At 35.4% G+C, this 12803-nt stretch overlaps 1 protein-coding gene across 9 annotated transcripts in view; it reads left to right on the top strand.

Annotated features, from left to right (window-relative positions):
* The window catches only part of VPS13B (vacuolar protein sorting 13 homolog B), a 734128-nt gene that overhangs the window by 452214 nt on the left and 269111 nt on the right, over positions 1–12803 (top strand). For all 9 annotated transcript variants that reach the window (XM_038555171.1, XM_038555170.1, XM_038555164.1 and 6 more), the window contains one exon: positions 9998–10201. In XM_038555171.1, the coding sequence (XP_038411099.1) occupies positions 9998–10201 (204 nt within the window). The remainder of the gene's footprint in view (positions 1–9997; positions 10202–12803) is intronic.

Genomic DNA, 12803 nt, shown 5'->3' on the forward strand with positions numbered 1-12803 from the left:
GGTTGTAAGTTTGAAGCCTACAATGGGTGTAGAGATTATTTAAAAATAAAATCTTAATAAAATTTATGTTAATATAGTTTAATTATACTGTACTTTCTTTGACCATAGAACTATAATGGTAGCCAACTGTCTTTTAAACATATGCCATTCATCATAGAGTGGGCTGGGCCAGAAAATGTAAGAGGATCCTGGGAAACCTATCTCTTTCACTGGAGATTTAATAGAGAAGTACATATACTGGCATATGTGAATCAATCCTGCTACTGAATGTATATAAAACATAAAATCTGAAGATGAAGCCTTAGTCACTAATATTGGAAGGGCAAATAGAAGAGAATCCAATAAAGGAGATTAAAGAAGAATATTTGAGGGAATGTGGAAGTACACCATGTCATGGAAGAACATTTTAATGATGAGGAAAAATTGTTATAATAAGAGCTTCCGATATAAATCATTTACTCTGTGTCAGGTATTACTTTGCATGGAGTAATTTATTTGACTTCCTTCAGTGAATTCACTTTTCAGATGAATAAAATTGAATAAAATGAAGCACAGACACTTTAATTTGCTGAGAGACACCCAATGGTAGGTGGCAGAGCTAGAATTATCCATCCAGGCAGGCTAAGTCTGTGGATGCTAGACTGCCACTTTGAATTGTCAAATACCGAGAAAGGTTAGGTGAGTTAATGGCTAAAAGTCGTCCACTCGATCTGATAATTAGAAAATCAGTTGGGCATCTTTTCCAGGAAAATTTTAGAGAAGGAGTGGTGACACTTGATTGTTTATGGTTAAGAGAAAATAAATTGTGAGGAAATTGAAATACTGAGAGAAAAATAAGTTTCTGGCTAAAAGGGAATGTGAGAGAAAAGAGGGGATACCTAGAGAGGATGCAGGGTCTTAGGGAGAGCCTCTCTCTCTCATAAGGAGACTAACTCAACATAGTTTTGTCTGAAGAGAAGAAAAATATACAGGGAAGAAAAAGAAAAAGAATGATTGCTTTACAGTCCCTGAGGGAAATGAAAGGAACAAAGAAGAGTATTTTTTATATTCAACTTCATATATTAGAAGTCTACTATGTGTAAAGGCCTATGGCTACATACATGGAAGTGAGAAAATAGACACTGACCCAGCTTTCAAGGGTGGAGTAAATTAACAAAGATCTTGGCCTTGAAGAGAAGAGGTGCTTCCTCTATACAATTCTGTGACAGAAGCAGTACAAGTGTTCATTTCTTTGTTTTATAAAATAGCCTTGGATTTACTGGTTCTTGCTCCTTTCACTTCAGATACCAGAGACATGATGTTCCAGGTCAAAGAAGTGACTCCCAGTATTAGAATTTGGTATTAAAATCAATAAAAATGCTAGTTTACATTAAAACAAACAAGGGAGAAGGCATATTCCTCAGCCTCAGTCCAGACCTGCTGAATCAGAATTTTCTGTAGGTGAGAACATTTTTAACAAGCTCCCAGGTGATTCTTCTGCGCTCTAAGGATGAGAACCCTGGCCCTAAGTCATTGGTCATGGAAATCAGCAGTAGTCCTCAGACCTGATGGTCAACTTTTACATCCCCTGCCCAGTATACTGTCAAAATTACTGTCATTATAGATACTTGGTGATAAAAATGGAGACATTTGATCAACGTATATAAATTTTACTTCTTTTTACATTCCTATTTTCTGGCTTGTTTAATGTTTTGTAGATCTCAACTGAGCTGTAAGTAATGAATTTTATTTCTTTACAGTGAACTCCCAAGATATGCCTGTTCAGCAGTGAGCAGTCTAAATGGTTCAACATGAGCTGTTCCTTATGTAAACATACAAAAGGCCTGACCCAGACTAAATCAATTTAAAAAGGAAAACATTAAAGCTATGTTTCCTGTTATATACTTAAAGTCTTCTTTGGTTCCTTATGATTATATTATTGACTATTGCAGACTTTAGTTTAGCCTCCTACACCACCTGCTGAATGGTTCAAATGGTATGGGAGATGAGTTTCGGAAGGGCAAAGCAATTACAATTATAACTCCTACATTTTAGCCAATAAAGCAGCTTTTTGTGTTAAAGGCAAGGAAGTTATGGGCATCTTGACCCACACCCTTCCTGATTTGAATTGCTAAAAGGTCTTAAAGACTGTAATAAGGAGAAAGAGTAAAGTTCATAGAGCTTTTAAAGGTATGTGAGTTTGAGACAAGAAAATTTGATTCTATTTATGATATCAAACATTTCTAGGAAAAAAATAGGAAGTGAAACAATTTAAGCTTTTCTTATTAAGATATTTTCATGTATTTTCTCCCAGCTTTATTAAGATAAATTGAGAAATAAAAATTGTATATGTTTAAGGTCTACAAAGTAATAATTTAATGTAGGTGTATATTTTGAAACTATTACCACAGTCAAGCTAATTAACACATCCATCATTTTATAGTTATCTTTTTTATGAGAATTCTTAAGATCTGTATACTGTTAACTATCATCACTATGCTGTATACTAGATCCCCAAAACTACTTATAAGTTTGTATGTATTTGGTTTTCCCAGTTTTATTGAGAAATACCAGTAAGATGTACAGTATGATGGTTTGATTTTACATATAGTGTGAAATGAGTAAGACAATAGGTTCAGCTAATATCCATCTTTTCATATAGATGCAATAAAAAGAAAAGAAAAAAGCTAAAGAATAAAGGGGGAATGAGATGAGAACTCTTAGGATTTATTCTCTTACAACTTTCGTATAGATCATACAGCAATGTTAACTGTAGTCATCATATACATTAATTACATCCTCTAGCACTGTTATGTGCTAGACCTGGAAGTTTGTTCCCTTTAACCATGTTTCTCCAATTCCCACTTTTCCCTGCGCCTTTCCCCTGATAACTAAGTGTGATTTCTTTCTCCATCTTTGTTATTTTTGATTGTACATATAAATGAAATCAGACAATATTTATTTTTCTGACTTATTTTACTTAGCATAATGCCTTCAAGGTCAATCCATGTTGTCACAAATGATTTCTTTGTGTGTGTATGTGTGTGTATGTGTATGTATGTTTATGATTGAATAATGTGTTCCACCGCTTGTATATGTATATCACGTCTTTTTCCATTCATCCATTGATTACTTAGGTTGTTCATTATATTTTGTAAGGTAGACATTATTAATATTAGGCATCCTGGTCCTCACTAAAGCCACAAAGTTCTTTTCCTATGATGAGTTATGTAGCAAAGTATCATTTTAGTAGAATTCTTTGCTCTAAAGATTTTGCAGTTGTTATGCTGTGAAAATATAGTGCGCTCAATCAAAGCTTTCTTAATTAAAATGTATTTTTTACTTTTGGTTTGAAATCAAATTATTTTTTACTTCTAACAGGCTATTAAGTTATAAAGTCATTTACTTAGGGAAAATCACATTTTAAAAGTTGTAAAATTACTTCCAGCATTTGAAAAAATGAAAATAAATTATCAAATTGGCTGTATGTATTTATACCTTTAAAAAAGACCTAGTTAAATACATCTTTTATAAGACATCTTGCTCGCAGTGCTAATACGAGGTAATATGTGGTATTACAGAAAAAATATTTTGAATGTTTTTTTATTTTTTTTGTTTTTTAAATTTAATATTGAAAAATAAAGTACTTTCAGTGTTCTATAATGACTGGAATAGGCTTTAAGTATCCATGAAACAAATGGGTATCTTATACTTTAAAAAATAAAGATTAGTGAATATTTCAAGTTGAGAAATAAAATCAAGTATTTTGTAGAAAATGAAGTAAATCAATGTGCCACTGTATGTTTTCGGACTTTAAAGAATTGAAAATAAGTCATAGGGATCAGGTAATTTGAAAGAAAAAATAGATTTTATTATCTAAGTCTAAAAAAAACTTACCCGGTATTCATTTTTGTCAGAGGAAAACCAAACCAAACTTGTAAAGTTTGTGAATATGAACTAATTCTTTAAAGTATATTTGACCTATTAACCTAATGAGCCAAATAGCCTACCTATAGTTTTTGTTAAGAGTAATTTAAATATACTTGGGAAAACACACAGGAATATGTTGTTTCCTGGATCTGTTATCTCAAGAGGCTAAAAAATTGAAGAAAATGTGTTTCTCAAAGATGCAACTGTATTTTTAATTGGCCTAAATTCTCTTACAACAAACTGTTTCTTGTCTTAGAAAGTAGGGGGTTTATTAAAACTAACCTGGCATGCTACTAAAATGTTTTTAGATTAATGAAACCGATCAAATTAGAAAATTTGGGTAGAATTCACTCAGTTTGACTAATTAAATGGAAGGTCAGTGGTGCTGTTTGCTTGGGCTTTTGTTTTTTTCATAATCTGAATGTATGCTTTATCCAGGTAAATCTTTTTCTTCTCACTTTCTAATCATTTCACTATTATTTAATATTTTCTACAGAATCTTAGAATCAAAGTAGAATGATTTTTTTTTTTTTCCTAACAGTTACTGAGGATTTTATGTTGTGGCAAGTTCTGTGCTAGGCTTCTTATCTCACTTAATTCTTATAATTTTATAAGACAAATTCAGATCTTTCTCTACTCTTTTTTTTTTAAGATTTTATTTATTTATTTAGCAGAGAACAAGCAGAAGGAGAGAGAGAAGCAGGCTCCCCGCTGAGTGAGGAGCCCGGCATGGCGTTCGATTCCAGGACCCTGGGATCATGACCTGGGCCAAAGGCAGATGCTTAACCAACTGAGCCACCCAGGCGCCTCTCTTTCTCTACTCTTGACTACTGTGCTACTACAAAGTTTCTGTAACCTTTTTGGTGGAGGAGAAAATACTAATTTGCTAGGCAATCCTGACCTGTGCACTGCACCCCATCACCCACAAAGGCTGGGCCTCCTGCAGTTCTCAGACACTTTGTGATGGAAGGGCCTGTCTATGACTCACTAGCCTATGGCTTCCCTTCCTTCCATACTTCTCTCCAACCATTCAGAACATCTTCAGGTTTTCTGCATTTGCTGCTCTCTCATATCTGTGAGCCTTTGAACCTGTTGTGTTTCCTCTGCCTGCAATAATTTTTAACTTTTTTCATTATATGAAATAATATTGGGCTTTTCTGAACTCCTTTAAACAATGCTGCTTCTTTTCTGAGCCCCCTAGTTTTGGGTCAGGGGTCCCATTTGCATTCTATACCTCACCTTTTCTAGCATTAAAGTCTTTGCAATAGCCTGTGGATTCCCAACTAGACTATAAGCTGTATTAGGGCAGGGTCCACAGAGGAAGCCAGTTTCTCTGTGGCCTGTCATGGAAACTAGCATGCAGCTCACTAAATAAATATTCTTTGAATGAATGAATGCAAGTTTGCTTATTGGTCATTTAGACGGGAAGATAGAGTTTTGACAGTCTTGAGTAAGGCACAGAATAAGGAAGAACTTGGTTGCTTTTCACTAGTTACGACATTAGCAGCAATTTTAACTGTCAAGATATAGTTTTAAAGTAGTCATTTTTACATAGAAAAAGAGCTTGCAAAAGGAGAAGTAGCATTATGTTTGGTGGAAGGAATGAGAGGGCACAAGCTTTATATCTTCAGGGACAGCAATAAGTTAGAGGAGAGATTTTTTTTCCATAATCAGTTGTAAAATCTTTGTTCCTAGAAACCTTTCTAATATCCCCTTATCTTTTTAATCTCTATAGCATCATAGTTTTTTTTTTATTACAAATATAAACTTATTAGGCTTTCTATCTTTAGCTCTTTCTTTTTTCCTTGAATTCTAGAGGTTTATATATTTTAGGCATTGTTGAACCTTCTCTTTTTTATTTCATTAATTTCTGTTCTTATTTCCTTTCCTCTATTTTTTTTTTTTAGTTTATTCTGTCTTTTTAAGTTTAGCTCATTAATTTTGAGCCTTACCAACATCCCCCACCCACCAGAGTTGTACATAGTTAAAATTGATGAACCTACACTGACACATCATAATCACCCAAAGTCCATGGTTTATGTTTAGGATTCACTCTTGGTGTTATACATTCTATAGTTTTGGACAGATGAATAATACAAGACACGTTATCCACAATCACAGTATCATACAGAGTATTTTCACTGCCCCAAACTGAGTACCTTTTCATCTACCTATTGGCCATTTATATGTCTTAGGAAAAATGTTTATTTCAGATCTTTGCCCATTTTTATATTGGTTATTTTATTTTTGCTATTTAGTTGTTTGAGTACCATGCATGACAAAACTGACAAAACTCCTTGCCAGATACATGATTTGCAAAATTTTCTCCTATTTCAGTGGTTGTCTTTTCATTTTGTTGATATTTTTCTTTGCTGAGCAGAAGCTTTTTAGTTTGGTGTACTCCCACTTATTTATTTTTGCATTTGTTGCCTTTTGCTTTTGGAGTCAAACCAAAGAAATCATTTCCAAGACAGATGCCAAGGAGCTTACCTCCTCTGTTTTCTTCTAGGGGTTTTGTAGTTTTCAAGTCTTCATAACTCCTGCATAACTATAGCTCAATTCAAAACCAGGAAATTGACACCATTGTAATCCACAGCTGTATTCAGATTCTGCAGTTCTAGGTGTACTCCTTTGTGTTTATATATGCATAGTTCTGTGCAATTTTATTACACATGTAGATTCTTGTAACCACCAATGCAATCAAGATACAAAACTGTTCTTTCACCAAGAGGCTCCCTAGAAGGGCTATTTTTAATTCACACTTTCACTGCTTATGTAACCCTTTGTGACCCCAGCTTTATATGTAGGATTTGTAATTAAGTTGATTTATCATCTTGGGTGGGCCTTGAGCTTATGTCCTGTGAAGTTAGCAGAGCAGAAAATCAGTGTTTTCAGGATTCAGCAGAAACCTTAAGAGCAAAAGCTGGCTTTGGCAGGTGCTTATTTATTAGTTTTCCTGGTTTTGTTGGGAGTGGTGGGTGTTGGGGAGTGGAAGGGGGACTTTAAGGTTTTGTTTGCTGGTGCCAGCTCTGAGATGTGTTTAAAAAGATACTTTAAATTTTTTTCAAGCATACTAGTTGTTTGAGTCTGAAGGTTCATTCAGGGTCTCTAATAACACCATATTTTAGAAACAGGTGACCCTGGAAATACTAAAGATCATTTATCTTTATAGTTTTCATTATGGTTTTTCATAATTAGAAGAGTAGACTTTGTTTTATTCTTGGTGCCTATGCATTTATGATTAGTTGATGATTAGATATACTATTCTTTCAGAATCATTTAGGATTCTATTCAGAAATGGTCATAAAATTTATAATGGGCCTCTTTATAGTTTAACTTCGTCATATATTTTATTTATCTCTGTATTTAGTTATTGAAATAACTAAGCACAGAGAAGTTAAGTAATTGCTCTATGCTCATGATCATTGGAAAGTCTAAGGATAAATCTCATGTGAATCTTTCACTTAACCTATTTTCTATAACTCAGATTTAAATGCTTTGCAATTAACTTTTAAGTTGGACTTAATATACCCAAATGTTATACATTTCACTGAACTTTCAAATCAGGTTAAAATGACAGATTATTTAATTTCACACAAAAGGAGAGAATATAAAATCTCCAACCCTGATTCTTAACAAGTTTAGAATTTTAAAGTTTAGCATGTTCAGACCTATCTGGGTATCGCTCATTATAAAAACCATTTGCATAGGGAAGAAGAACCTGGGAGAAGTCATGTTTTCCACAGATAGATGGGAGACCTAAAGCTCAATCTAAAACCAAGAAAAAATATGGGGAATTTCAAGCCTATATGAAAAACTGTGATGAAATCCAGTGTTTAGTGGTTGCAATCTTGTGATTACACAGTGTCCATGTGCCAGGGAAAATAGACTGATGTTAATGCTGGGCTGAGTTACTTTGTCTTTTAACATAGCACTGATTGTACTTCCTGACATACTTTTTCTTCAAGGATTCTTAAAGTACTTTAGTTCACCTTAAAAATATATTTAGGGAATTTATTTAAAATGTAAAAAGTATTGGCTAGTTTAAAATATAAAGAAATGTAACTTTTATAATCTAAGAAACAGGCTAGGCCACTAGCTGCCCAAGAGATTTGCTGTATGTCTAAACTTATGTGCATCCAAATCAAAAGTTTGCTATTTAAAAACTGTGCTCTTACTGCTATGGAGAATCATTTTGTATTTGTCCACATTTGCGTCCGTTCAAGTCCGTGATTAAAACAGTATTTACTGATAGCATATATGTGGGAGAGATGAGTTTGGAGAAAGGTTGTTCACGAAAGTCTTCATAGAACGTAAAGTCTGAGATGGACCTTTAAGCAGAATTATACCAATATTCAAATGAATGGAGAGCATTCTACCAAAATGGGGATAATCTAAGTGTTACTTGCTCCCATCTCCACCATCATGAATTCTTTTTTTTTTTTTTTTTTTTTTGCTCTCATTAGGACAAATTGAAAAGGCTCATGTTCCCTTTTATAGGCTCTATTTCTAATATAATTATTTCATTCAAGTAAAATTTTAGGCTATTTTTCTTTGCCTGCCCATTCCTAGAATGCATTTCTTCTGAGTTAGAAAAGAGTAGGGAAGGAGAAACAACAATAGGTTGAACTTTACCTTAAGAATGAGAATTCATTCATCTTTCTCTGGCTCCTGCTGTGGTTTCTAGACCAGTATCTATTTGTTTCCCTGTTCCTTATTGTAACTCCCTCTGATACCTGTCTACCTGAACAGCCTGCTCATTCAATTCCAGTTCTTCCTGTGCTCCTCTCTTCACTTGAATTCATTAGTCTCAGCCTCACCTTGCCTGGCCCAGTTGATGCTGTCTCCATTCCTGAACAACTGGCCCAGATACCTGCCATTTTGAGTTGCAGCAGTTACCCACCTTCTGTCGGTATTTGACCAACCTCTGGGCATAGTCTCACCCACAGTGCTCATTTGCCATGGCTTAGTCTTTATCAGACTCATACCCACTTTTCTGTAGTTTTCACACCAGGACCTATGCTTCCTTCTCCTCACCTGCCACCTCCCCACTCCACCCCTACTCCCCTAATTCATTTCATTCATGTTCGGTTGATGTAATTGTATTTTTTTCTAATAGCTGCAGTTGTAGATTTTTTTAATATTTGTACTAATAAAATCACTTTTAGTCTCTATATTATTTAAATTTTTGTGTTCCTTGAAACTTTTATAAAGGCCTAGTGTTATTTTCCTTTTGATGACTCACTTTAAAGCATCTGTGACCCAACAAAACTAAAAAGTTCCCAAATTTACACACACTTAGGTTTATCTGGTCTCTGAACCCTGAACCCAGTTCTTTTCTTCCTACCATATTGCCTTGCTATTCTCATTCTAAAACCCTCACAAAAAATTTAACAATTCACTTCTTCTAATTTAGCTATATGCTACTGATATTTTTAGTCATTTGCTTAGCATTCGGTCCAGTAAGATCAAAGTTTCAACTGTGTATGGGCAAGTAATCCTTACTGTGTGTCACCATCAGCAAACAGTGCAGTCTATATGACACCTCAGTTATTAAAAGAATGGAGGGCTAGGGGTGGGGAAGTGCAAGAGATTGACAAAGCTCTATCCCCTTTCCTCTCAGGACTTGAAAGGCCTAAGGAAGGTAGGTGATTAGCATTGGAAAGAAGACTGGGTATTGAGTCAGAAAACCTGGGTTTAAGTTGTGGTTTTGCCACAAACTACCTTACTACCTTTGTCTGAGTCTTTCAATCTCTCTGAATTATTTTCTCTTTAGTAAAAATGGAGATAAAAATAGAGCCTTCCCAGCATATCAAGGACTGGAATCATGTATATGAAAGTACTTAGGAAAACTGTACAATGCTGGAAACTATAAAAAATCATTGTAGGGTAGATTACTGTACATGATAAGTTTGGGGTACGTTTTCAAGTCATCCAATGTGGTTACTTCCTAATACCTGCGTCAGAAATTTGATCAGCACAGTGAATCCATCAGGAATCCAAAGGGGGATAAAATGGTAATGATGCTGTTAGTGAATAAAATAAATAGATTATTTTATTTATTTACATTTTTTCATTGCCTTTATAGGAGAGCTTTGAACTTGGGAATTCTTCGAGACCCTGGATCAGAAATTGAAGATAGACAATACCAAATAGACCTGCATTCCATCAATATAGGTACTGCACAGTGGGATCAACTAAAACCAGAGAAGGAAAGTGGCACAGGAGGAGTGCTAACAGAGAGTGAAAGAAATTCTCAAAATCCAGCCCTTGAATGGAATATGGCCAGCAGGTAGGAAATTAGTGGGAAATGTTCTGCACTTTCTAATATTTCATTGCCAGAAGAACAGTTGGTGATACAATCTTCAGCATACCCAACCTAAGTGTTTGGGTACCACTTTTGCATTTCAGGACTGATGTAAAATATATTTTGGTAAGTATAGTTAATGATTTTGCTTGGAAATCTGCTAGCATTGTTAAACTGTAATTATTACAAGTTTAAGATTGTGTCAGCATTTAAAAAAAAATATTTCATTTATTTATTTGACAAGGAGTGAGCAAGAGAGAACATGTGCAAGCATGAATGAGGGGAGGGGCCGAAGGAGAGGGAAAAGCAGATCCCCACTGAGGAGGGAGCCAGATATGAGGCTCGATCCCAGGACTTGATCCCAGGGCTCTGGGATCAGGACATGAGCAGAAGGCAGATACTTAACGAATTGAGTCACCCAGACACCACCTGTCAGCACTTTTTTTAAAGCTTGCTATTTAAAAAAAATAAAAATAAAAATAAAAAGATAAAGCTTGCTATTTGATGAAAGGTTCTACTTCAGGCTAAGGATACATTCACATTTTCTCTTGCAATCCATTGTATTCAAGGAAGGTCAGATTTTTTTTTTTAAGTCTCTCCTTTCTATTGATGATGATAAAAGGAGAAAAGTAACAAAAGCTGTAGGTTGCTTTAATTTTTTAGTCCACCTATGTTCACAGAGAACATTTTTGAAGGAATTAGCCCTGAATGTGAGCCTATAAGATTTGTAGAGAGCCGTTGCCATTTCACCCAGTCTACTTGTGGTTTCTCATCAGTTAGGTAGAATTGTTTCCTAGAACAAAGACACTAGGCATTAAAAATACTTTTGATATTGTTAACCTGGAGGTCGTTATGGTTTTAAAAAGTGCTGTTTTTTCATTTTTCTTTCTTTCTTCTTCTTTTTTTAAGATTTTTTATTTATTCATAGAGACACAGAGAGAGAGAGAGAGGGAGAAACACAGGCAGAGGGAGAAGCAAGCACCATGTAGAGAGCCTGACGTGGGACTCGATCCAGGGTCTCCAGGATCATGCCCTGGGTTGCAGGCAGCACTAAACCGCTGCACCACCGGGGCTGCCCTCTTCTTTTTTTTTTTTTTTTTTTGCTTGTAAGATTTACTAACTTCTGTTGCTTATAACACACCATAGCAGTTTATTTGACTGAATCTCTTTAAAACATTGTGTGTATGTAGACTTTATTGTCTGACTTTTACAGTGCTGATTGTTTTGGAGTTCTGCCCTTTTGCCCCCCAAAACTGTATTTATGTCTTGACATTAATAATAGCAACAACTTTAATAAGAGATTATAAAAGACATCGCTTTACCTAACTTCCTTAAATTAATTATTGTAGTAATGCTATGAGGTAAGAACTATTTTCCCTAATTCTATATGAGGAAACTGAGGCATAACCAGGTTAAATAATGTGCCTAAAACCAAGTACCAGATGGTAGTCTATACTCTATATAAGCTGCTTCTTTAGATACCTGTACTCTTTTCTAATTTCCTTGTAACTATTCATAATGAGCTTCTTTCAGCCTCCTGAAAATATGGTGTGTTACATACTGCTAGGCCTTGATATGTGATCTCTGCCTGGAACTATCTTAACCCACCCTATTCACTGGCCTAACTCCCATCCATTCATCAAGCCTCAGGAAGTCTTCCCCTGAGCCTTTCGGAGAGGAGTTGAGTTCCCCTTCTGTGTGCTCTTAACATATCACTTGGAATATTTAATTCTAATTATCTATGTACTTTGTCTGGGTCCCAAGGATAGAACTTCATCCAGTCCATTGATTTATCCCTGGCACAAAGCACTTTCATAGTATAAAAGTATTATTACAGGGCACCTGGGTAACCTAGTTTGTTAAAGCATCTGACTCTTGGTTTCAGCCCAGGTCCAGTCCTGATCTCCGAGTCATGGAATTGATACCTTTTTCAGGCTCTGGGATCAGCAAGGAGTCTTTAAGAGGTTCTCTCTCTCCTTCTTTCTCTACCCATCCTCTTCTCCCTCTCTCTCTCAAAAAAAAAAAAAAAAAAAAATAGTGTTGTTACAGCCTTTCATTGATAAGTGATTGAATGTGCCCCCTGAGTAGGAATGCAAATTTGGGTGAAAATTTTCCCACTTTTGGCCAGGTACATTTCAGGAGAGGGATGCAGACAACTCTGGTACACACCTTACATGCACTATACCAGTCCTGATCTGTAAACATCACATGATATATGAGTCAGGGTCAACTTCTGTCTTTCCTCCACACTCAGTTTTCACGTTCAGGAAGTTCTAGCTTACATAATCTATAGTTCATCTTAAGAACAACAAATTCAGGGATGCCTGGGTGGCTCAGCAGTTAAACGTCTGCCTTAGGCTCATGGCGTGATCCCAGGGTCTGGGATCCAGTCCCACATCGGGTTCCCCACGGGGAGCCTGCTTCTCCCTCTGCCTGTGTCTCTGCCACTCTCTCCATGTCTCTCATGAATAAATAAATAGATCTTAAAAAAAAAAAAGAACCACAAATTCTATCAACAAAGAAAGTGGGCCTTATTTCCTAGGAAATTTTATGATCATCTAGCCTTAACTAGATCTCTCTTATTTAT

This window comes from Canis lupus, chromosome 13, assembly GCF_011100685.1.
Source record: "Canis lupus familiaris isolate Mischka breed German Shepherd chromosome 13, alternate assembly UU_Cfam_GSD_1.0, whole genome shotgun sequence".
Lineage (NCBI taxonomy): Eukaryota > Metazoa > Chordata > Mammalia > Carnivora > Canidae > Canis > Canis lupus.